We start from the raw sequence: 24,399 nt of genomic DNA on the forward strand, positions 1-24,399 counted from the left end.
GGGCATGCCCAGCTGCTAGGCGGGGCTTCCGTGTTAGGCGCGGAATTCTCCTGGGTTCGCTAGGCTCTTTCCAGCTTCCTACGCCGGTCAAGCGGCATGTGTTCCGTCGTCCCCGATTACTCTCCTGGCTTTAAGAAGCCGCCGGAGACACTGCGCTTGAAGAGGAGGAGGTCTCGGAGAAGTGATGCCGTCGCCGTCGCGTTTCCGTCCGCGGCAGCCCTCAGGGACTCGCGAAACCCTCGGCTCTGTCCGGGGAGCCGTCGGCGCAACCCCTTCATGAAAGTGGAGAACACGCCTCGTCTTCTGCCGGAACCCAATCTGGTTCAGTCTCCAAGTCAGAAATTTGCCGGAGTGGAGAGGTTAGTGGCGAGGAATGACGTGTCAAGCAGGTCCGGGAAGCAGGTAAATTGGTCTCTGGCGTAGCTGTTGCAGACGCCATGTCGTCGATGTGCATTAGACCGAATTGCATATGAATCAAGTGTGTTGGTGGAAAAGGCAGTGGAAAACAGTAGAACGTTGTAAGTGATTAAATGTGTTTGTGTGTTGCAATGAGTTTTAAATTTTACGAAAGATGATAATGCTTAAATTTAAGGTGATGACGCTATAACAGGAGTCCTCAGTCTTTGGGGCCTGATGGGCATGTTTGAAACGCTAAGAAGATGTGGGCATTCCTACCAAAATAACAAAATAATCATTTGTCAGTCTGAAAACTACTGAGTATTTTTCTATTGGCTCTGTTTGTTTATGAAGATGTTCTTGTTAATTGCTTATTGGGGTTTCTCTTTTTTCCATTCGGGTTTGTTTGTTTGTCTGTTTTTGAGAAGAAGGAAGATGGCTGCTATCAAGCCAAAACCTTTTGTATACCATTGAATATCTTTTCCAAGCCTTCATGGCTGCTGTACCAAGCGCTAGTCTGTGTATATTTCTTGACTGCTTGCTCCTTTATTGTTGATGGTTGATCCTAAAAGGCAGAAGAGCTATCCACCACTTCAATATCTTCGTTGTCAATTCTAAGGCTGGTTGTTCTACCTGTTGTCATTAGTTTGGCTTTCTTTATACTTAATGTTAGTCCCATTTTTTCACTTTGCTCTTTCACTTTTATTACTAGACCTTGCAGATCCTTTGCATTTTCAGCTATTATAGTACAAGTAGTCCTCACAAACAATAATTGGGACCTCACATGACTGCACCAACTTACAGCAGTTCCAGCAGTTCCAGCTGCTGCTGTTAGTCCCAGTGTCCTGCAGTCACGTAATTTTCATTTGCAATCTCCTGCCAGCTTCCATGTTGACTTTGCCTGTTGGAAGCTGGCAGTGAAGGTCACAAAAGGTGATTGCATTAGCAAGGGATGCTGCACTGTCACAATTGCGAGTTGGTCACCAAGCACCCAAACTGAGATCACATGACCACAGGGATGCTGCAGTGGCTGCAAGTATAAGGAGTAGCCCCTTGTTCAGCACTGTCATAACTTTGAACAGTCACTGAACGAGTGTACGTTAAGCGAGGACTACCTGTAGTGTCATCAGCATAGCACAAGTTATTGATGTTTCTTCCTCCAATTTTAAAACCACCCTCATCTTCTTCCAATCCAGCTTCCCTTAATATATATTCAGCATATAGTTTGAATAAATAATGGGAGAGATTACAGCCTTGTCGCACTCCTTTGCCAACCCAGAGGCCGTCTGTTTTACCATGTTCTGTCCATGCTGTGGCTTTCTGATCATGAGGACAATGAGATTGTTCTGGGATTATTTTTCTGAACACATTCCACAGCTTTGCATGATCAACCCAACTGAAGGCCTTTCTACAATCAATGAAACACATGGTGAATTATTTTTGGCATTCTTTGCTTTCTCAGTTATCCTGTGTGCATCAGCAATAATGTCTTGTGCTCCTTGGCCTTGCCTTTCGTTTCTAAAGCCAGCTTGAAGACCTGGGATCTCCCTTTCCATGTAGGGCTCTATTCTATATTGGATGATCCTAAACATGATAGTACTAGAATGTGAAATTAAGGATATTGTACAATAGTTTGCACACCGTTTAGTCTCCTTTTTTTCTTTTTTGGTATTGGAATGTAGATTGACCTGTTCTAATTGGTTGGTCACTTTGTCATTCTCTAGATTTGCTGGCATAGCTTGGTTAGAACCTTGACTGATTCTTCTTCTGTTGCTTGCCATGTTTCAGTAGCTATTCCATCAGTTCATGTAGCCTTCTGACTCGGTAATGAGCAGAGTGCTGATCTAGGTTCTTGTAAGTAGGGAATATCTTCTAAGGTATGTTGGATGTTGACATCTCTACTGTACAATGTTTCAGTATACTCCTTCCATCTAGTTTAATCTCCTTTTAATCAGTTACTATCAGTCCATTGGCATCCTTTAGCATATGAATTCAAGGTTGGAACATCCTTCTGAGTTCAGAGATCTTTTGAAAGACTTTCCTTGTTTTTCTGTGTCTGTTTTCCTCTTCAGCGTCTTTACAGATGTTGTAATACTGCTTCTTGTCTCTTCTAACAGCTGTCCGAAACTCTTCATTAAGTTCCTTTCTGAGATTTTTGTCTTTCTTGGCTTTGGCGTCTCTTCTTTTCTTAGCAATTTCCACTGTTTGTTCTAACATCCAGTTTTTTTTCTCTTTCTTCATTTTTGGCAGTCTCTTCTCACATTCATCCTTAACAATGTCTTTAAGGTCAGTTTAAATGAGTAATAAACAGTGTGATATTCTGACTGAAAGTGTCCAATCCCAGTCCATCTTGATCTGCTGATGCAGATGTCAGTTTGTAGTCAATTCATTTCATCTTTCACTTTGTTGAGCTTTCCCATGTTCATGCTTCTTATGTTCCATGTTCCCACTGTAATTCTGTCTTTGCACCTTCAGATTTTTTTTCCTGTATGGTAACATCAGCAGCATCCCAAAGGCTTTAATCTAGTCACATCTTAAACACCATTAGTACTCCAAAAGATCCTCAGCTCTTTCTCAGTAGCATGTTGAGTGCTATCTGATCTGAGGGACCCATCTGGCAGTATATCATCAATCATTTTATATTTTCTATCCATGTGGTTTTCTTGATAAAAAAAAGCAGGTGTGGTTTACCATTGCCTTCTCCCACACAGTACGAATGGATGCCTTTGCCATTGTCACTAAAGTAATCATCTGTCTCAAAGCATCTTCCTATATTACTGCTGCAGGGCAGGAATGTGAAACTTGATGTACACATAAAGTTTAATACAAACAATGGTATTATGCTACAAACTGCAATAGATTATTTAATTCACTCTATATATCTTTTTGTAGTTCTTTAAAAGTCTTCATGAAGATGGGTCCATATGGAAAGAAGAGCTTTTTGAAATAGCAACTGCTGACACACTGATCAATGTAAGAATAGTTCTAATTTCTGAATTTCTAAAAATGAAGATACTTAAAATTTGAGAGTGCAGGGTCTGCTCTTGTTATTTGCATATCTCCCATTGCTGCTCTGCATACAGACTGTATATAGTCACCCTTCATATAAGCAGTCTTCTTGAAACCAGAATGCTTTGTTTGCAGAACTAGCTGCATGCCAAGTAATGGTCTCTGTATGGAGCTAATTAAATTATGCTGCTAAAGCAAAGTTATAAACAGAAGTGTACCTCCAGTTTATGTTGGAGGGCAGGTGTCATGACCTTTCAGTCATTAGCAGAAAACCTGGCAGGGAATTCATTAAGAGTTGTGCTAAATGATTGGTGGTGGCAAGGACTGGATGACTGAGTATGCGGTTAGAAGGATGAAAAACAGGTAAGTGGTGATGAGCAGAAGGCAGTGCAAGCAGGCCCAGCAAAAATATATTGTACATCATACCATAACACGTCATTGTATTGTTTCATTCTGTCGGCTTCGTTAAAAGCACATAATAGTGCTACAATTACTAGATACGCTATAAAGTAAATTGTTCCCCCTGCGACTGTTTATAGCAGGAAAAAGGGAATAACCAAAGGAGGGATGAACTTACCCACAAGCTCTTACTAGTTTTCTTATAGTCTGACACAAAAGTTACTTTCTGTGTTACTCTGTAATTTTAATTGTATCTTACTTTTTAAAGATAACTTAATGCCCATTTTTCTTTAAAGAAGTACACTCCCCACACCAAGCGCAGCACTGTAGTATGCTTCCTTTTGAAACTTTAAGATCAGAAGTTTTTCCTTCTGCAGTTAGATCTAGATATATAGATCAACATTACTGTTGTCTGGTATAAATCCAGAACTAAAACTATAATGCTAAATGTATACCTAATTGATGGCATTTTTTAAATCTCACTGCTTGCTTATAATTTGTTCAATTTTTTTTAAGGACTCTAATTTGGCCACTTCCAACAATGATGTTCTTTCCTCACCAAGTTATGAATTTCCTGCAGACTGGAGTATTAAAACTCGTCTTCTATTCACTTCTTCTCAATCATTTGCATGGGCAGATCATTTAAAAGCTCAGGAAGAATCCCAAGGATATATCCAGCATTGTAGAGCAACATTAATAAACTTGCCCCAAAGTATTCAGGTAGGTTATGCTGTTTAATTTTTGGATTAATGAATGGGAAAACTGCAGTTGATACAGTTGCAATTGAAATTATTCAACCCTCATTGCAAATCAGGTTGAATGTCAAAATGTACAGACTTTCAGCTGTTTGCAGTGAACAAATCAAAAGCAATTGAAATAGCTCAACACAACAAATGCTTCAAGTGGTGTCCCCAAATTCAACTGAAAATGCAACTTATACTGACTTCTCCAGTCTCAAAATTATTCAACCGCCTGAATAGAATCCGTCACAACAGCCCACATACAGTATGCAAAACAGGTATTGTCTCAAGCACACCTGATGGAACTAATCAGGGGCTTCATTAGTTGCACCAGGTGTGCTTGAGTTGGAACACATGAATACCTGAACTGGCTAGGGGTTTGTTGAGTGTCACATTTGACTGCATGTTAGAAATACAGTATGGCTAAGTCAAAAGAATGGTCCAAAAAGGTAAGAGAAGAGATCATCACCCTTCACAAACAAGGAACAAGATACAAAAAGAAAGCGAAGGCACTGAATGTTCCTAGAGACACCATTGGAATCATAGTTCACAAGTTCAAAGTTAAAGGAACAGTGGTTACGCTACCTGGACGGGGCAGAAAAAGGAACCTGTCAATGGCTGCAACCAGATTTCTGAGAAGGCAGGTGGAGAGAAACCCTCAAGTGACTGCAAAAGACCTGCAGCAAGACTTGGTGGCAACAGGCACTGAGGTTTCAGTGAGCACAGTAAGGCCCGTACTAAACACAGAAGGTTTCTATGCCAGAACTCCAAGACGTACACCACTACTGACCCAAAAGCACAAGAAAAGTTTGCTCCAATATGCTCAAAATCATATCAATAAGCCACAGACATTTGGGGATTCTGTTCTGTGGAGCAATGAAACAAACTTTTCGGCCCGATGGATCAGCGGTATGTCTGGAGGAAGAAGAATGAAGCATACACTGAAAAGAACACTGCCAACAGTTAAGCATGGTGGTAGCTTGGTGATGCTCAGGGGCTGCTTTGCATCCTCTGGCACTGGAAACCTGCAGCATGTGGACGGCAAGATGGATTCATTGAAGTATCAGGAAATCCTAGGAGAAAGCGTCATGCTGTCTGTAAGGAAGCTGAAGCTTGGGCATCATTGGACCTTCCAACAGGACAATCCCAAGCATACCTCAAATTCCACTAAGGCTTGGATGCAGAAGTCCTGGAAGAGTCTACAGTGGCCATCACAGTCACCTGACTTGATCCCCATAGAAAATCTCTGGTGGGATTTGAAGAAGGCGGTTGCAGCACGCAAACCGAAGAATATGACTGAACTGGAGGCCATTGCTCATGAGGAATGGGCTAAGATTCCTCAGGAACGCTGCCAGAAGCTGGTGTCTGGCTATGCATCTCGTTTGCAGCAGGTCATAACAGCGAAAGGATGTTCTACTAAATACTGAAGATGCTTGCCATGAAGGGGTTGAATAATTTGAGACTGGAGAAGTCATGATAAGTTGCATTTTCAGTTGACTTTGGAGACACCACTTGAAGCATTCGTTGTGTTGAGCTATTTCAATTGCTTTTGTTTGATTTGTTTATTGCTAACAGCTGAAAGTCTGTACATTTTGACATTCAACCTGATTTGCAATGGGGGTTGAATAATTTCGATTGCAACTGTATATCTCAAAATGACCAACGCTCAGCTCTATGGCAATTAAGTTATAAAGTTCTTCAAGGCTCCATTCTATCTTCAGTTCTTTTTAATGTCTATATGTAGTTACTAGCATATTCATTAGGAGACAACATGAGGTGTCATCAGTAGCTTGGTGATTGCCAGATTTGTTTCTCTGTGTCATCTGAGTCATAAAAGACAATGTAGTTTCCTGAGTATCTGAACATAGTGGCACGCTGGATGAATCCTGACAAGATAGGATTATGTTTATCTGGGAACTAGGGAGGTTGCCTATTTTTGGGTGAAGTTGCATACCCTCTGAAAGCTTAAATGCACCACACGGGTGCTTCTGAAGCCATTTTTTTAGTGGTGTCCGAAATGGATTCTGTGACAAGGATTTTCCCCACTGCATGGTTTTTGGACAGGATAGCTGTCTTATAGTAATTGACATACTGATAACTTCACAGTTACCGTGTGTATCATGTGGGTTAGCTCAGAGGATGCAGCTGATTAGGATGCTGCATCTAGATTGTTCAACATGACAACTTAATGTGAGTATATTATACTGTGTGGAAGGAGCTGTACCAGATGATAGTTTGCTGCCAAGTGAAATTCAAAATTCTTTTGTTAGCATATTAAGTCCTATAATAGCACAGATCCTCTGTTCTGCTCTGCTTCTTTTTCCCTAATGTACAAGCCCAAAATACAAAATTTTGTGGTTATTCTTTCCCTATTAAATTACAGTTGGCATCAAGCATGTAGCTTTTTTGACACTAGCTAAGGTCCTATTTTTTCAGCTAGATTTTTAATGAAATCTATATTGCTATATCTCCTTTTTTCCTGATTTTTGATTATTATGGTTACAATAAACAAAATAGAAGTTCCTATATATTAAATAAATTATTATCTAACGTTAGCTTTGGTAATATGAAGAATGTCATCTTTCCATCTGCCTTGAAATGCACACATAGTTCCATATAGCTATAGATCTAAATGATTGCTGCCTTTATATTTTCTTTCAGAAAATAGCTATTCCCACCTTTTCCCAATATGCTTGGCGCAGTGTAAGATATTTTGCCTTTGATATAAAACCTGCTTATAAGGAGCACTCTGAATCATCTTAAATGAATAAATAAAACCACATTAAAAACTTTATAAAAATGTCTTATTATTCTGCTTTGCAGTGGACTAGCTATAGAATTTAAAATAATTTCTGCCCCTTTTTTCTTTAAGAGAAAAATTGTAAAGATTCCTATTTATTTTATTGTGTCCCATTAATGGCATAATTAGCACTTAAATGCAAACAAGCTACTGTTTTAAAAAAATCCTATTCTGTATATGTAAATACAAACCAAGATAGAGTTGGTTGCAGCTTATGGCATGTTGCAAAAATATTAAATATTTTAACCTTATTTTATACATTATAAGCATCTATGGACTTGAAATGAGAAAGCCAGTTTGGTGTAGTGCTTAAGGAATCAGGCTAGAAACCCAGAGACCATGAGTTTTAGTCCTGCCTCAGGCACAAAACCAGCTGGGTGACCTTGGGCCAGTCACTTTCCCTCAGCCCTAGGAAGGAGGCAATGGCAAAACCACTTCTGAAAAACCTTGCCAAGAAAACTGCAGGGACTTGTCCAGGCAGTCTCCGAGAATCGGACACAATTGAACAGATTTTTAAAAAATGGACTTGAAACAGAACTCTAGAAATGGCCTTTTGACCCCTTGAAAAAGTAGAAATATATAATGCTATTATTCTTTGTGTTTTACTTACATGAGCTATTTTTTAAAAAATCCTTTTCCAGCCTCTTTACCCTTCCCTCCAAAAATACAGTATGAATGCAAGTGCACCCACAGTGACCTTGGACAGTACATAAAGGCTTTCTTTATCCAATATGTTTCATGGACAGGGGTAGTGTATTATGCAAATTGAGACTGGTATTATGGCAAGTTAGTTTTAACTCAAAGCAGCATTACAGATAAGCTATGGTGCATGAACAGGGACTGGAAAGCTAACCTTATCTTCCTGCTCTTGACACATGTTCAAAATATAAACCCATTGGATGTTTTTCTGATAACTGGGCATTAACCCAATTGCAATTTAACTCCAGTTGCGGTCCAAGTTTTTATTAAAATCAGAGAGTGTTGAATAGACATTTCACATACTGCATTTATTGCTTAGCATGTTCTCTACTAGATTGCCTGCTTTTATGACCTATCACAGGCTTTGAAGGTTTTAAATGACTTAAAATAGTATTTTAAAATGTAAATACAAGTTCCACACTTTGATATTTAGGAGCCAAAGCTTTCCAGAGAACTTCGATGTGCTTTCCAGCAAACTCTTGTATATTGGCTTCACCCATTCTTCCCGTGGCTGCCACTTTTTCCTCGAATTGGAGCCGACAGAAAAATGGTTGGAAAAAGTCACCCTTGTGACTTTAATGAAGAACTCCAACAAATGTTCATGAGTGAATGGTAAGTTGAAGTTCTTGGAAATTCAAAAAGCTAAGTGTGAATTCTATTGTTCTGAAAGTATTTTTCAATAGGCATCTTTTTCCTAACCAAAACCTGCTTGTGTTCAGGGACATAGAGCAAAGAAATACTGTGGGAGAAAGAGGTATTTTATTTTCCTGATTGTTATGCCTCTATACCTCTAAAAAAGCAGGTAATTACTAACATGGCTTTTTGTGAAAGGTAGGTCTGTGAGTCTCATGCGCACTTGTAGAATATATTACTGTAACACACTTTATATGGGGCTGCCCTTGAAGAGCATCTGGAAGCTTTGGTGCAAAATGCAGCAGTGTGGGCAGTTATGTGCACACCTAGATCAGCAGATGTTACACCTTTGTTCTGTGATTGGTCACCAGTTTGCTTCAGGGTTCAATTCAAGGTACAGGTAATGACCTATAAAGCCTACATGGCATGGGACTGGGTTATTTGAGGGACTGCCTCTCCCCAATCACATAACTCATTCCAGCAGGTCCGGCAGGAAGGGTATGTGGCGGGTCCTGTCCACAAAGGAATGTCATCTGACAGGACCCAGGAGGAGAGCCTTTCTGCCATGGCATCCACCCTTTGGAACATTGTTCCCCCTGAGGTCAGATTGGCCCCGACCTTGCTGGCCTTCCAGAAGGGCTTTGCCATCTGCCCTGGGGATCTGGTAACATGGGTATGGAGCCCACAAAGTGGCTTTATTGTTGAGGAAATCGAGTGTACTCTCCCAGAGATTATGTTTTGGTTGTTTAATTGTTTTAATTGTTTTTAATGTTTGTTGTTTTGTTGTTGTTATTTTGTTATGTTGTTTTATAATCTTAACTTTGTACACCGCTCAGAATCATGTATGTAAAATGGGTGATTATATAAATTTACCAAATAAATAAATAAAATTGGATTGACTGATTAATAGGTTATGTGCCTTCGGGTTAGTGTTGACTCCTAGCAAGCACACAGAGAGAAACTCTCCAGGATGATCTGTCTCAACCTGGACCTTTAGGTCTTCCAACAGTATATCCATCTCCCCTGTAAGGCAATCCATCCATCTTGCTGCCAGTCATTCTCTTCATCTCTTTCGTTTCACCTTCTCCAACATTATGGACTTTTCAAGGGAGCTGGATCTTCACATAATATGTCCAAAATATAATAATTTGAGCCTGGTCATTTGTGCCTCAAGTGATAACTCTGGATTGATTTGTTCTGAGATCCATTTGCTTGTTTTCTTGGCTGTCCGTGGTATTCTCAGGATTTTTCTCCAACACTAAAATTCAAAAGCATCAATATACTTCATCAGAGTCTAAATTTTGCTTCCATAGAGTGTCACAAGAAAAAACATTGCCTGCATGATTTTGATTTTCCTTAGGTACAGCTGCGTTACGGCATTTGAATATCTTCCAAGGCCTACATTGTTACTCTATCAAGTCTTAGACTGTGATGTATTTCTTGATTTATGGCTCCTTTACTATTAATAGTTGATCCTAAAAGGCAGAAACTATCCAACACTTCAGTGTCTCCATTGTCAATTCTAAGGTTGGTTGCTGTACTTTTTGTCATTAATTGGATCATCTTTATGTTTAATTGCAGTCTCATTTTTTTACTGGGCTCCTTAACTTTGCTTACTAGAGCTTGCAGGTCATTTGCATTTTCAGCCATCATAGTAGTGTTATCAGGAAAGTGCAGGTTGTTAATGCTTTTTCCTCCAGTTTTAAAATCATACCTGTCTTTTTCTATTCCAGCCTCCCTCAATATACATTCAGCATATAGGCTGAATAGAGAGTATATAGCCTTTTCTCACTCCTTTGACAATCTGGACCAAGTCTGTTTTGCCAAGTTCTATCCAGACTGTGGTTTTCTGTCTTGTCCATACGTTTTATATGAGGACAGTGAGATGTTCTGGGTTTCCCTAGACATTCCACAGCTTGACATGGTCAACACAGTTAGAAGCCTTTCTACAGTCAGTGAAGCACATGTTGACTTTTTTTTTTTTGTATTCTTTGGCTTTCTCAATTATCCAGTATGCATCAGCAATAGAAAACTGTTCCTCAGCCTTTTCTAAAGCCAATTTGAACATCTGACATTCCCTTTACATATAGAGATCTAATCTGTGTTGGATGATCCTAGGTATTATTTCACTAACAAAATTAAGGATATTGTGTGATAGTTTGCATACTTTAAATCTTTTTTCTTTGAAATTTGTCTGTAAATCTCTTCTAATCTGTGGGTCACTGGACTGTTCTGCAGGTTGGCTAGCATAGTTAGGTTAGAACCTTTACTGATTCTTCTTCTCTTGGCATATTTCTGTAGATATTCCATCAATTCCTTGTAGCCTTTTCACTTGGTAATGACCAGAGTGTACTTCTAATTTTATCTTCTAATAGTACAGGTTCTTATAAATAGGAAATACCTTCTAAGATTTCTTGGATGTTGACTTCTCTACTGTTCAGAATTTCATGTACTCCTATCTTTGTTTAATCTTTGAATTAATTACTTTCTGTCCATTGGCATCCTTTAGCATACCAATTCAAGCTTGGAGCCTCCTTCTGAGTTGAAAAATCTTTTGAAAACTTTCCTTGTTGTTCTGTGCCTCTTAGCATCTTCAGTGCCTTTACAGATGTCATCGTAATACTACTCCTCTCTTTTCTCTGAAATTCTTTGTTCAGTTCCTTCCCAAGATCTTTCTCTTTCTTGGCTTTGGCTTTTTTTCTCTACTTGGCAATTTCTTTCACCTGTTCTGACATCCAATTTAGTTTATTCTGTCTCTTGGTCTTTGGCAGCTTTTTTCACATTCATCCTTAAGAACTTTTTTGATTTTATTCCACAGTTCCTCAGGTTCCCTATCAATGAGGTTTGGGATGTGAAAGCAGTTTCTGATGTTCTCATTATAATTGGAGGAGATATGCTCATGATCATAATGTGGAAACTGATTGGCTTTGTTCTTCTATTTTAATTAGACTTGGAGCTTGCACATGAGCAGTTCATGATCTGTTCCCCTGGCCATATCTTTGCTGTAATAACTGAGCTCTTCCACCTCCTTGTATCGATGATGATGATGATGATATTTTTATCCCGCCTTGATATCTATCTATCTATTTATCTACCTATCTATCTATCTATCTATTGGCAGTGAACATACCTGATACTCCTATTTTCTCCACAACAACAACCCTGTGAGGTGAGTTGGGCTGAGTGACTGGCCCAAAGTCACCCAGCCGGCTTTCATGTCTAAGGCAGGACCAGAACTCTCAGTCTCCTGGTTTCTAGGCCAGCACTTTAATCACTATACCAAACTGGCTCTCCAATAATATAGTCAGTTTGATTTATGTCCTCTGTCTCATGATGTCCATGTATATGGGCATTGTTTTGGTGTATAAATAATGCACTAGCATTGAATAAATAATTGGGTCGGCAGAAACTGGTAAGTTGCTTTCATACTTTATTTCTGTTTCCTAGGCCATGCAGCCTTAACTACGTTTTCCCCCTTACTATTTCCAACTTTGGAATTCTACTCTCCAACCATGATCAGCACATCTTCCTTGCAAGTTTTGTCCATTTCAGATTGGATTTGACCATAAAACTTGTCAACCACCTCTTCTTCTGCGTCAGTGGTTGGAGTATAAACTTGGGTAACCATCTTGTCTGTGAAGTCTAATAGATATTATTTGGTCATTACTGCAGTGTATAGCACTGTGTTTGCTATATCCTCCCTGACTATGAAAGCAATGCCATTCTTTCTTTGTTTTTCATGTCCTGAGTGGTAAATAGTATAATCTGACTGAAAAAGTCCAATTCTAGTCCATTTCAATTTGCTGGTGCCTAAGAGGTCAGTTGATTCATTTCCTTTTTCACTGTGTTGAGATTATCTGTGTTCTTGATTCTTATATTCCATGTTCCTACTTTAATTCTGTCTTTGCAGATTCAGCTTTTCTTTTCCTGCATGGTAACATCAGCAACTTCATGTCCCAGAGAGTTTAGCCTAGCCATATTATAAACACCATTAATACTCCAAAGGAGCATTGGCTCTTAGTAGCATGCTACAGCACAGTATAATTCATTACTTTGTCTATCCATGCAGTTTTCTTGGTGAAATACAAGAGTAGATTACCATTGGCTTCTCCTGTACAGTAAAAAAATCATGACTTCACCATTGTCACTAAAGCAGCTGCCCAATATACAGTAAATGTCTGTTTGCTTTGACCCAGCAGCTTAGATGAACTTTTTTGCTTTGGGTGGCCCAGCTGGGAATGGGTACTCCCATTCTTTGCTCATTCCTCCCAGGAACCCCCACTACCACACACACAAGGTAACCTAACAGGATTTGGGGAGGTAAGACTGGATTACAGTCAAGTATGTTTTTATTTAACATTCTTGAAAAGGTTTTCCAGTTATTTGCTTTCTCCTTGCTGTATTGAGGTATAGTATACTGTAACTCATTTATCAACCAACAAAAGTACAGGAAAACAACTACCTTTTTGGATAAGATAGCATGGATGGTACATACTTTGCTTCGTCATTTGAGAACTCTTGGCAACTCAAACTTTGTTGGAACTTCCTAATATGTTAAATATTCTTTATTCATTCTTTACTTTCCCAGTTGAATATGTCCATGTCAACTAACTTTTATTTGTATTGATAATCCACTCCCATTGCCTGTCAGGAAATTTCTTCCAGACAATAATTCTACTTTTTTTCCTTTGCATTTGTGGCTGAATGTGCTATATGCAAGAGACTGCATTGTGTTTGAAAGAACCTAATAGCTTGAAGAGAATTTATACTTTTCAAACTGTACTAATTACCTAAATGAAATACATTTCAGAACTTTATCATGATTTGATTTTTCTAGTCATGCAGTGAGATACATGATCTCAGAGGGGTTATGGTGCCTTCATGAGTTGAATGCAAGTACAGTATATCAGTTTCATAATCAGTTCTACTTTGTTAAAATACACTCTTCCCGCTTTTCTAAACCTTTTCTCCATAGCAGCTGTAAGTATTTCTTTATTTATTTTATCGGATTTTGTCACCGCCCATCTCCCTCAAAATATATGTAAGAGTCTGTTCTCTGGTCTATACCCTGATGTATTTTTTGAAATGGACTCTGATCTGTGAAAGTTCATGCAGTAATAAATTGGTTCACCTTTAAAATGCCTTAATGTTCTTTATTTTTGTTTTTAAGAGACTAACATGCCTGCCTGTATGGTAACAACCACCACAGTTGTAGACTTAGTGTTCTTGGAAACTCTCCAAAGATGTGTGGATTTCATTTTTCAGGCTTCTTAATAACAGCCATGCTTGAAACTTTAGATCTGAAAGGCACTCAGATTAGAGAAGGCTTCAGTAAACAATGGCGAATTAAAATAAAAGTTGATGATCTCTTCACACTGATGCCTATGCAAAGAGTACATACAACCCACACTGTTCTGTAGACTATCACCCATAGGATTTCATTTGTGCTTCCCTATTTTTGCAACAGTGAAGTTGGATCAAGGAAGAGGGAAGCAACAAAAAGGCAGTATAGAAAACAAAAGATAAAATTAGCCAGTGCATCAATTCATTTTCTTCTCTAGCTTATTTGAATGACATAAGAAAGAACTGATATGTAAGTATTTTAAAAAATGCTCTATATAAGTGAAAAGAACCCAGAGTAATATACAAAATAGCATGACAACTAGATGCAAACTCTGATTATAAGAATGAAATAATGTAAGAGTAACACTGGAATTGAATTCACTTGAAATAATAAAAATTCTGTCACATTGGTGACTAGTATTATTTCACCCTTGGAAATATGGATTTGCACCATTGCTAAGGAATATATCAATGTGTCAACTTAAACAACTGGGTTAAGTTGTTTGCTGATTCTATATTGGGAAGTTGATCATTCTCTATTTTTTTCCTTAATTTGCAGGTCTCTCAGTTTTACCTCTCTTTATAATCTGTTGAGAGCCAAGCTGTGTCCCTATTTCTATGTTTGTGCTTATCAGTTCACTGTATTGTTCCGTGCAGCAGGACTTGCTGGAAGTGATATGATCACTGCATTAATTTCTCCCACAACCAAAGGATTAAGGGAAGCCATGAAAAGTGAAGGTAAAGAAAAGTTATGAACAATGTCAAATCAAATCAATTTTTATTCGGTCATAGACCAGCAGGTAAAACAGAAGATTCACATCTAATTAGAATAAAAGGAAAAACACTTAAAATTTTGAAAAATTTAAGAAAAATTAGAAGAGATACTATGGCATACTATATAAACTCTAGAACAACACTGAGCTATGGTCAATGAAATAAAATCAGATTGTGGAGTCCTTGGTGCTCTCTGAGCCTTGTTGTTTTCTTGCAGACGTTTCATTGCCAGACTAGGCAACATCTTCAGTGCAAAGAGGGAGTGGGCCTTGCTCTCAGTACTGAGAGCAAGGCCCACTCCCTCTTTGCACTGAAGATGTTGCCTAGTCTGGCAATGAAACGTCTGCAAGAAAACAACAAGGCTCAGAAAGCACCAAGGACTCCACAGTTCAACCCTGAGCTACAAATATTTGCTTCAATTAAAATCAGATAGTCACAACTTAAGATAAAACAAATCCGAACAACCTGGATGTTCAGTGAGGAATGGAGATAATAATTCCTGGCAAGCATCTGCATAGAGAGGACAATACAAAATGATGTGTTCCATTGTTTCAATTATTCCTCTGCCACATGGGTATGAACAGTGTAAAAATTCCTCTTGTACATAACCAAGACATAAATAATCATTTTTTCCTTTCACAGGTATTGAATTTGAGTTACCATTCCAAGAAATTGGACAAAAGAAATTCAGTGCTGCAGCTTCTGCTTTAGAAACAGAACTTGAAAAAGATACTGAAATAACGGGCAATGAAACTGAAGAGTATGTAATCTAGTGCTTACAGTGGCTTGATGCACATTTGTCTTAGAAATACCAGCTCTTGTTCAAAAATTGGTCATTTACAAGTTCTTTTATCATAATGTTTTGCTACTCAGAGAACCAGGAATGAGTGGTGGTGATGGCGATGATGATGATGATGATGATGATGATGAAGAAGGAGGATTTTTATGGCTGGTGGAAATGGGAGTTGCAGGCAAAATTAAAAAACCAGACACCATTTCTACCAAATTGTATCCTTTAAGAGCTAAAACATTTCCTTTAATCAGTGGCTGATAATTGTTTTCCCAAAATCTGCATTATATGCAAGTGGGAAAAATGGCATTCAAGTTAATATTGAGCAGGCTTAGACAGCAGTCTGGTGATTTTAGGATCTGTATATAGAGTACTGTAGTGGCTGCTGCTCAGGTAGTCAAAATGGCAGTGATCATTTTCAAGCTTTTTCACTTGCTTCAAATGGGATGCTTCAGTTTGTGTGTGTGTGTGTGTTTTCTTGTTTTTTAGGAAATGTCCTCCCCCTACCCTTTCCACTAGAACCTGAAGTTCTGTGTCATAGTTGTCACATTTCTTCTATCTGTTTTTCTCTATTTCTGGGAATTCACAATCTAATTTTGTTATTTTTTCAATAGCAAATTACTTTTTTCTGGAAAGTTCTGAACTTTGTGTACTTTAATAAGGGCTCTTATCCTTGACTAAATATTTCTTTTTGTTTTCAATTTAAATGAATAAAACAGGGCCGGTTATACATGGCAAACAGCACTCTTTCTTCAGCTGAAACTATTTCAGCACATAAGTCGCTAATCAAATCTAAAAAGATATACTGGAAATCTGCTGAATATAATCAGGGAAAAATAACATAGCGGTGAAGGTGCTGGGCTAGAAATCAGGAGACAGAGAGTTCTAGTCCCACCTTACACATGAAAGCCAGCTGTGTGACCTTGGGCCAGTCACTCTCTCACAGCCCAACACACCTCACAGGGTTGTTGTTCTAGGGAAAAGAGGAGGTGGAAGGAGTATTAGATATGTTCCCTGCCGAGAGAGAGAAATAAAAGGGATAAAAATCTAATAATAATAGAATCATTGAGTATTAGGAACATTCTACTCATAAAGGTGTTTCTTGTTTTAGAAGTAAACTGTAAGTAGTCTGTGGAATCCTTGGTGCTCTCTGAGCTTGGTTGTTTGCTTGCAGATGTTTCATTACCCGACTAGGTAACACTGTCAGTGCTAGTGAGTGTGGGGTTTGCTCCCTGTTTATATGCAGTAGCTTCTTGGTTGTTTCTGAGATGTTTCTGATGTATGGTATCGATTATCTTTTTCATCGCTTCTGTTGGTTGTGCTGTAGTGGGTTGAGTGGTCAGGCACTTCTTGATAAAGCTGCGTGATTATCCATTTTGTTGGAAGATGCTGTTTAGGTGGTCTGTTTCCTTTTTCTGGTGTTCTGGGTTGCTGCAGTGCATTTGTACTTGTCTGAATAATGTTCTTACACAGCTTCTCTTGTGAGAGGTTGGGTTGTTACTTTGGTAATGGAGCACTTGGTTAGTGTGGGTTGTTTTTCAATAGACTTGCATTTGTAATTTGCAGTTGTTTCCTCTGCTGATGAGGATATCCAGGAAAGGTAGTGTGTAGTTGTTTTCTTCTTTGTGACTTTTATTCCTTTGAAGATGATGTTGATAGTTTCATGTATCTTCTCTAGTTGTTCCTTTTTTATTATGATGAAGGTGTTGTCTACATACTGGATCCATACTTTTGGTTATATGTGTGGGAGTGCTATAGTTTCTAGACGCTGCGTTATGGTCTCTGCTATGAGTCCTGAGAGTGGTGATCCCATGGGTGTTCCTCTGATTTGTTGGTATATTTGTCCATCAATCTGAAAGTAGGCAGTGAGGCAGAGATTGATAAGATCCATGATTCTGGGTATTTCGATCTTGGTGTATTTGGCTAGGTTGGGTGTGTTGTATAGTACTACTGCCATGGATTCTTTCACTAGTTCTGGATCTTTGGATATAAAGAGTGCTGTGACATTGAATGAAACCATAATATCATTCAGACAAAGCAGCCATCAACAGACACATAGAGATAAACCACATTTACACACCATTCAAAAGAGACAATAAAAAAGCTAAGAAGGAAACAAAAAGACCAGAACACGTCCTCTCCAGCAGCCTGCACCCAGATAAGCAGGGATCAACACCAGACAAGCAATCAAGCAGAAAACAATACCCTAATCAAGGAACTACCAAGGAGAAAACCACACCCCCACCAACACTGGCAGGGCAAGCTACTGTATATAAACAGGGAGCAAACCCCACACTCACTAGCACTGACGATGTTAACGGATAACGAAATATCTGCAAGCAAACAACCAAGCTCAGAGAACACCAACCCTCTACAGTTCAGCCCTGAGCTACATATATTTTCTTTTATTGTGAGAAATCCTTCAGAAAAAAAGCTGTGATTGAGACAGGTTTATGAACAATTAAAAAAAAAAGGCACACTGTTATTTGTTCTCTTGGGCTTAGCAGAACTTACTCCTAAATGAGCATACTGATGAATCAGCAAAACAAAAATGATTTTATGAAATTCTTTATCTTGAATTAATGGGTAATTTTTTTATCTGAATTTGCTGGTTTCTCAGCAAATCTAATTGCTATGTATTTGCAATATGTACCATGATAATTTAATCAAACTTATTAGAATGTGAAACAGAAGTAATACTGAAGGTTCCTCAAAAAAGAAAAAAGACTCACTGTTACTTGATTCATTTTAGATTTTCCACCTGTTTCATTTTGTTGTTTAATTGCATTTCCTTTCTTTTTAATCACTCTCCCATTCTTGTTTTGCAAAGCAGTGGGAAAAGCTAAGTGTTTATTAAATAATACGATTGCGTGGAGGAATGCTCTCCTGGGCTCACTGAGGAGAAAAACCCTTAATTTGGCAGGGAAGCACATTTTTGTTACTGTGGTGGAGGGAGGCTTGCAAGGATAAACATATGTTAAAAAGTATATTTAAATACTGTAACTATTTCTATGGAAATCTTTAGAAGTCTTTGGAATTCTCCTATATAATAGCAAGCTTTGGTTTTATTATCCTTGCAAGCCTCCTACCACCACAGAAGGCTTGCAAGGATAATAAAAGAACATATATTTAAAGAACATTATTGGCTTATTATCACAATGCAAGTCTTCCCCCATAGGTAATTTTGTATTAATCTACAATTATTGTGTATCTGTGCATCTTCCTTAACTATTTATCTATATAGCTGCAAAGAAAAAAATGAGATAAAAATGGATCACAGGCCTGAATCTGTGGTGTTAGTAAAAGGGACAAATACATTCACTTTGCTTAACTTCTTGATAAATTGTAAAAGTTTGGTGGCTTCTGCAGGTCCTCAGGCTGGCATCCCTCCAACATTGCTGTCCCCAGTTGCTTTTAGAGGTGCAACAATGCAAACACTCAAGGTAAAAAAGAGTAATGACATACAGTATTATTCTATGCTGTATACTACAATATATACTAAATATTATGTTATAGTATAAAGTACTCTCTCTGCCTTCAGAGAAGAAAGATAATTGGTTTGGGTGAGTGATATAGACTCCTATCACTCACCAGAGTTTCTGATTCAAAGAACACTTACCCTGGCAAAGGTAAGTGGTAAAGGAGGTGATTCTCACCAATCTACACACCTCCCTCTGCTATCCCATTCAGTATCTGAAAATCTGTTTAGATTAATTGGGAGACCTTTCAGAATTATGTGAGAGGAAGAAGACAGGACTAAAGAGGAGAACAGCCAAATACTGGTTTTCTCCAATCTGTTGTCTAAAATGCCCTCTCTGAAAGCCCTTGCATAAGGAAAATGCAGGATCCAAGTAATTAAATATAACTCTTAGTGTACATTAGCAATCAGGAGCAATATAATAGAATATTATTGTTCCTGATTGCTAATATATTGTATATTTTGCTATATTCAGCTACAAGGCTATCTCCCCTCCAATTCTTAATTCAGGATAAGAAATTCACTTATACAGGTAGTCCTCACTCAGCGACTGTTCAAAGTTACGACAGTGCTGAACAAGTGGGACTTATGAGCAGTCCTCAAAGTTGCAGCTGTCATAGCACCCTTACAGTCACATGATTGCAATTTGGGCACTTGGCGACTGGCCTTTATTTACAACCGTGGCAGTGTCCCATGGTCACTTGGTTGTCATTTGCTACCTTCCCTGTTGGCTTCCCACAGACAAAGTCAGTGGGAAAGCCGGCAGGAAGTTGCAAGCCTCTGAAAGTGTCCAGGCTGCTTCTGCTCAGGTGTCCTTGTTTTTCATTGCCAACCTGCTGGCAGTCTAAGTGAAGCAGCAGTGGCAGGAGGAAGAAGAGAAGACACTGGGGAGAGAGGCCAGGCCTGTGGGAGAGTGCCGGCACCCTGCCCAGCCACCCATGCTCCCTTACATGCTGCCAGCTCCTGGGGCCCTGCCTACATCTGAGCTTGTTGCTGTGGGAAAGTGCCTTGGAGTGTTTTCGACAGGTGCACAAGGCTTTCAGAGGTTGTGCCAGTCCGGAAAGTACTGCTTGGGCGCCGACCAGCGATCTATGCAAATGGGCTCATGGAGAGCTGGCAGGAGCCTCCTCACTTGCACTTGGGCCTGGCCTGAGTGAGATTCATGCCCCAAGCCTCCCCCTCTCCGGGGCTGCAGAATGCATGGGGGAGTGGCCCATCTGCAGTCTGACTGGCAGAAGAGTGGAAGGCAAGTGCACCTGCCTGCCGCCCTGGTTCACTTGCCACTTCCAAAACGCAGTCTGCATTCCTTAGGCCCTGTGGGCTTCCTTGGGAGCACGGCACAGAGAGGCTTGCTCTGGAAAGAGGGGCACCGTTTCTCCTCAGGAACTCGGGCAGCCAGTTGAGCCACTGGCATCCTCGCTTAACTATAGCAACCGGAATGCCAGAACTGCCCTTGTAAGTCAGCAGTCATGTGATTTTCCGCTTTATGACCTGGTCTCTTAGCAGCTGAGTTGCCAGTCCCAATTGTTGTTAAGCAAGGACTACCTGTATTTTAGAAATGGCAACTTGCCCTCTGCTCACTTAGCAATCATTTAATTATTTTTCAAAATCCAATTGAATTTTAGTTGTAATTACCCATGTTTATTCAAGTGCATTTGTTTATATAAAATTGAAGGGTTTTTTGGAATTTAAAAGGAACTTTGTGTCTTCCAGCACAATTTGGAAGATGCAGAACTGAAATATAGATTTAGTTTCCTACTATTACTCATCCAAGTAAGTCTGATTGGTATGCTCAGATAAATAACCTTGTTGTGAGCACAGAATGGCTTGCAGCTGTAACCCTATCTATTTCTGGCACAGATAGTAACCTTGTCTGGCTTAGTCACACACTTTTGAGTACAGAGCTTTTTACCAATCAGTCTCAAATATGCATTGTCCATGGAAAGTAACACTCCTTTGGCAACAGGAGCAATTGTAAATTGGAATTAAGATTTTTTTTTTCAATTACTTCTATTGCCGAAATTATAGTTTGGTAAGAATTTTCAGAAGTCTCTAAGGGTCACACTTAAGGCTTTCGGGAATTGTGTTTATATGTATTTTTAAAATCCTAGGTTTAATAACTTCTATGACTTAATGCTTGGTATTTTTCCTAGGCCCGAAGTGTAAATGTGAGAACACAAGTCCATTCACATTACAAAGATCTATTTAGTTTAGAGATTGTGGGCCCTATCATGCCCCATTGTCTCCATTCTTTGTCCATGCTACTCAAATCTGCTCAAAATGGAACTTTCTCTGCTCTCTGTTATACACATGAACCAACAGCTGTGCTCAACACAGGCATTAGTGACAAGCAGCATATAAAGAAGGTAAGCAAATACTTGTGTTTATCTCGGTAGGAAAAAAACATTAATGAATGAGAGATGCTAATAAATACTGTTAGTATGCTAATAAATTTCCTTCATGTGGTTAGGAGAGCTGTAAGTTAGATTTATCCGCTATAGGTAGAGAAATAAACTGTGTGTTGTCAGTACACCAAAAACAGAGCAGGAAGAAGAAATTAAAATGAGGCCATTAGTTCTATTCTGGCTGGTTGTAGTAAAAATAACATCTTTCATCTGAATGAAGCAGGCTTATGTAACCTGTTCATAGATCGTTATGTAAGAATATGGTTAAGATTTGTATTCCCCCACCCCCCCGACTTGTGTGTGTGTTTTCAATATAAAGCCAGAGATTGGGGATTGTCTTACTTTTGATTGTACTATAATCTCTTCTGGCAATATTTCTGACCTTTGAGTAGGCTATATCTTAATTATGTATTTTTTGTTTATCCCATTTTTCACAGGAATCTCTTATCAAAGACCTTTGCAATTGTGGATTGCATCCTAACACTTTAGATCAACTTACTCGTAATTCAACACTGGGAAAATCTTCAATAAGGCTCCTAGAAATGAATGACTATCTCTACACATGGAAAATCTAAGTAACTAAGTAATTTAAAATGGCTTACTAGGAACACTTCCTTGTGTTCAATGATCAATAATTTTACCCATTGGTAAAATTTTTGTGTGTATAATCCTTACATAATTGCTGTTATTTTTTGTTAAACTTGTAACAACTAAAGTACACATTTTAAATTAAACTTTATTTTAAGAATTTTGTAGTTTGGCATTTATAATTGCTTTGGATCTAAGGAAGATCATTGGGTGAGGAAAATTTTTTGCAATACTCCCTTCTACTGTCCATGGCTTTTTCCTTTATTATATATGTCATACTTCTTAACACAAATGCTGAGGCCTTCAAAGCATCCCTATTGCATTATACTAATGGTATTTTTGAACCAGATTACCCTTCAGTAGGTGGCCACTATAGGAATGGGTCTGAAAGGCACAACAGCTTGCAACAGTTAGTTCAGAAATGTAACAAGTATACCACAAGTTATTTTAAAGATGGTAAAAATGATAATTTCATATTTTAGGCAGGACTGCCCAAAATCCTTGGAGTGGAAAGGCTTTTTAAAAAACATTTTTAGTTGCTAAAATATTCTTGCATATCTGGGATAAGCTGTGAACACAACACAATTTGCTCTGCACATTAGAACGAATGTCCAAATAAGCAAGGCACGTTTTGGATATAGACTGAGATTAAGATATTCCTAATATCTGCAATTCAGATTTCAACAGAACCGGCTCCTTCTTTATTTTATGCATGTGTACGGTCAGATACTACCCATGACCCCTTGGGTTCTCAAATGACCAGCAGGAAGCTACACAACAATTCTGTTAGTAGCTAATTGTTGCATAGTAATTCAGAATTACTTGGGGAGAAGTAGCATCTACACCCAATACAACTAGTCTTTTTATTCATTTTAAGATTAAATAGTGGGAAACTAGTCTTCAAATATAGCCAGTCTGATAGATGTATAACGATAAATATATTAATGATTTCATCCTCTGCTATATGATGTCATCAAACTTCAATCAAAGGCCAACTAGAAAATAATTCCAATTTGATCTCAGCCATATCTGTCATTGGAAGTATTTCCAATCTGAATATATCAGTAACATGATTCTTTTAAGTTTAAAAAAATCCTATTAAATTATAAAGCCTAAAGTTTTTAAATTTCAGATTATAACATAAAACTACTAATGCCTCTTGTGCCAGTGATCAAAATGTACGTTGTAACATTCTGTTAATTGGCTGGTAAATAAGAATGAAGTTATACTGCTTTATTTGACCAAGCGGAATACAACAACAATAGCATCATTATACATCCCCATCCAATTATCGCTGAACATTTGTTTACTACAAATGTGTATAATCAACATCAGGCATTGTGTACGAAGCTAAATTACAATTTCATGTTTCTTTTACAAAAACATGCAGACGTATTTCATATTGCAATTCTCATGAGTTCTGACTTAGGTAGGTTCCCTTTGCATATGTATACATTTTTTTCCTTAGACAATTGTGTTCATATGACAGAGAAATAATGGATAACATTATCTAGCAAAATTATTGAATTCTGCTTTGCTTCAAAAATTATTGAATTGTAGGGTCCAATACTTATCTAGTAGTTGTAGACTTAACAGGCTACATAGTTTTAAGTAAGCATAACTGAACTTCACCAAAACTATGGGAACTGCATCATACTACAAAACAGTAAACTTTCATATTTATATTGAAGGTAAAGATAAAATATTAAAACAAATTACAGATACTTCCAGACTCACATTAGATGTTTAGTAATTTAAGAAATGGTGGCATGACTGAAATCAATAATATACATACCATAACTAAATGAATTAAATACATTTGCAGGTACAAAAGAAAAGCCTGAAGGTGTCTGTACAGTTTTTACAATGAGATGCTAATGTATTTACAAAAGCAGAGAAAGGAAATACCTGTTATACAGAATAGAAATGTTTGAAATGTTAAAAACAATAGTTCAGTTGTGTGAGGCACTCCTGAAGCTGGTGGCGTTCGCCAAGAGCTCCTTTGGTACTAGTCCCAGTGCTTGGAGAGCTACAGTGGCTGCTGTGGCTTTAGCATGCTTCTTGTTAGGGCTGACAAAGCTAGGTTTATGTTCAACTCCATTGACCATCACCTATGAGGGAACAAAAAAAGGAGGAACATAGTACTTTCAAAGCTGAATTTTCTACATTTCTACCCATTACGAAAAAAGGAAGGAGCACCACCCTATTTCTTGCAATATTCAGATGTCATCTACAAATGTATGGCATTTCTTGGGAGAAAAGAGAGTGCCAGTTTATTTTCAAGTGAGGCTCAATAATTTGCCACACAAATTAAATAAAAATTAAAGGAAAGCCAATAAAAAGTG

At 38.4% G+C, this 24,399-nt stretch overlaps 2 protein-coding genes across 2 annotated transcripts in view; one reads left to right on the plus strand and one right to left on the minus strand.

Annotated features, from left to right (window-relative positions):
• Nucleotides 1–43: 43 nt before the first annotated feature.
• DONSON (DNA replication fork stabilization factor DONSON) lies at nucleotides 44–22,193 on the plus strand. The gene is made up of 10 exons (XM_063305408.1): nucleotides 44–402; nucleotides 3,289–3,369; nucleotides 4,321–4,524; nucleotides 8,477–8,655; nucleotides 14,579–14,757; nucleotides 15,436–15,553; nucleotides 15,667–15,801; nucleotides 18,828–19,026; nucleotides 21,215–21,427; nucleotides 21,904–22,193. Exons 1-10 carry the CDS (start codon nucleotides 97–99, stop codon nucleotides 22,039–22,041), a joined length of 1,752 nt encoding a protein of 583 aa, XP_063161478.1. The 5' UTR covers nucleotides 44–96; the 3' UTR covers nucleotides 22,042–22,193.
• Nucleotides 22,183–24,399, minus strand: part of SON (SON DNA and RNA binding protein) — a 46,438-nt gene continuing 44,221 nt past the window's right edge. Inside the window, exon 12 of the mRNA XM_063305406.1 lies at nucleotides 22,183–24,165. Coding sequence (XP_063161476.1) covers nucleotides 24,007–24,165 — 159 coding nt within the window. The 3' untranslated portion in view covers nucleotides 22,183–24,006. The remainder of the gene's footprint in view (nucleotides 24,166–24,399) is intronic.

This window comes from Candoia aspera, chromosome 5, assembly GCF_035149785.1.
Source record: "Candoia aspera isolate rCanAsp1 chromosome 5, rCanAsp1.hap2, whole genome shotgun sequence".
NCBI lineage: Eukaryota > Metazoa > Chordata > Lepidosauria > Squamata > Boidae > Candoia > Candoia aspera.

What these genes read in the sequence shown, in the direction of transcription:
- DONSON (XM_063305408.1), top strand. Translation starts at nt 97, where the DNA reads ATGTGTTCCGTCGTCCCCGATTACTCTCCTGGCTTTAAGAAGCCGCCG. An exon ending in CAAGCAGGTCCGGGAAGCAG is followed by an intron (nt 403 to 3,288) that starts GTAAATTGGTCT and finishes ATCTTTTTGTAG; the next exon opens with TTCTTTAAAAGTCTTCATGA. An exon ending in CAACAATGCAAACACTCAAG is followed by an intron (nt 19,027 to 21,214) that starts GTAAAAAAGAGT and finishes TATTTTTCCTAG; the next exon opens with GCCCGAAGTGTAAATGTGAG.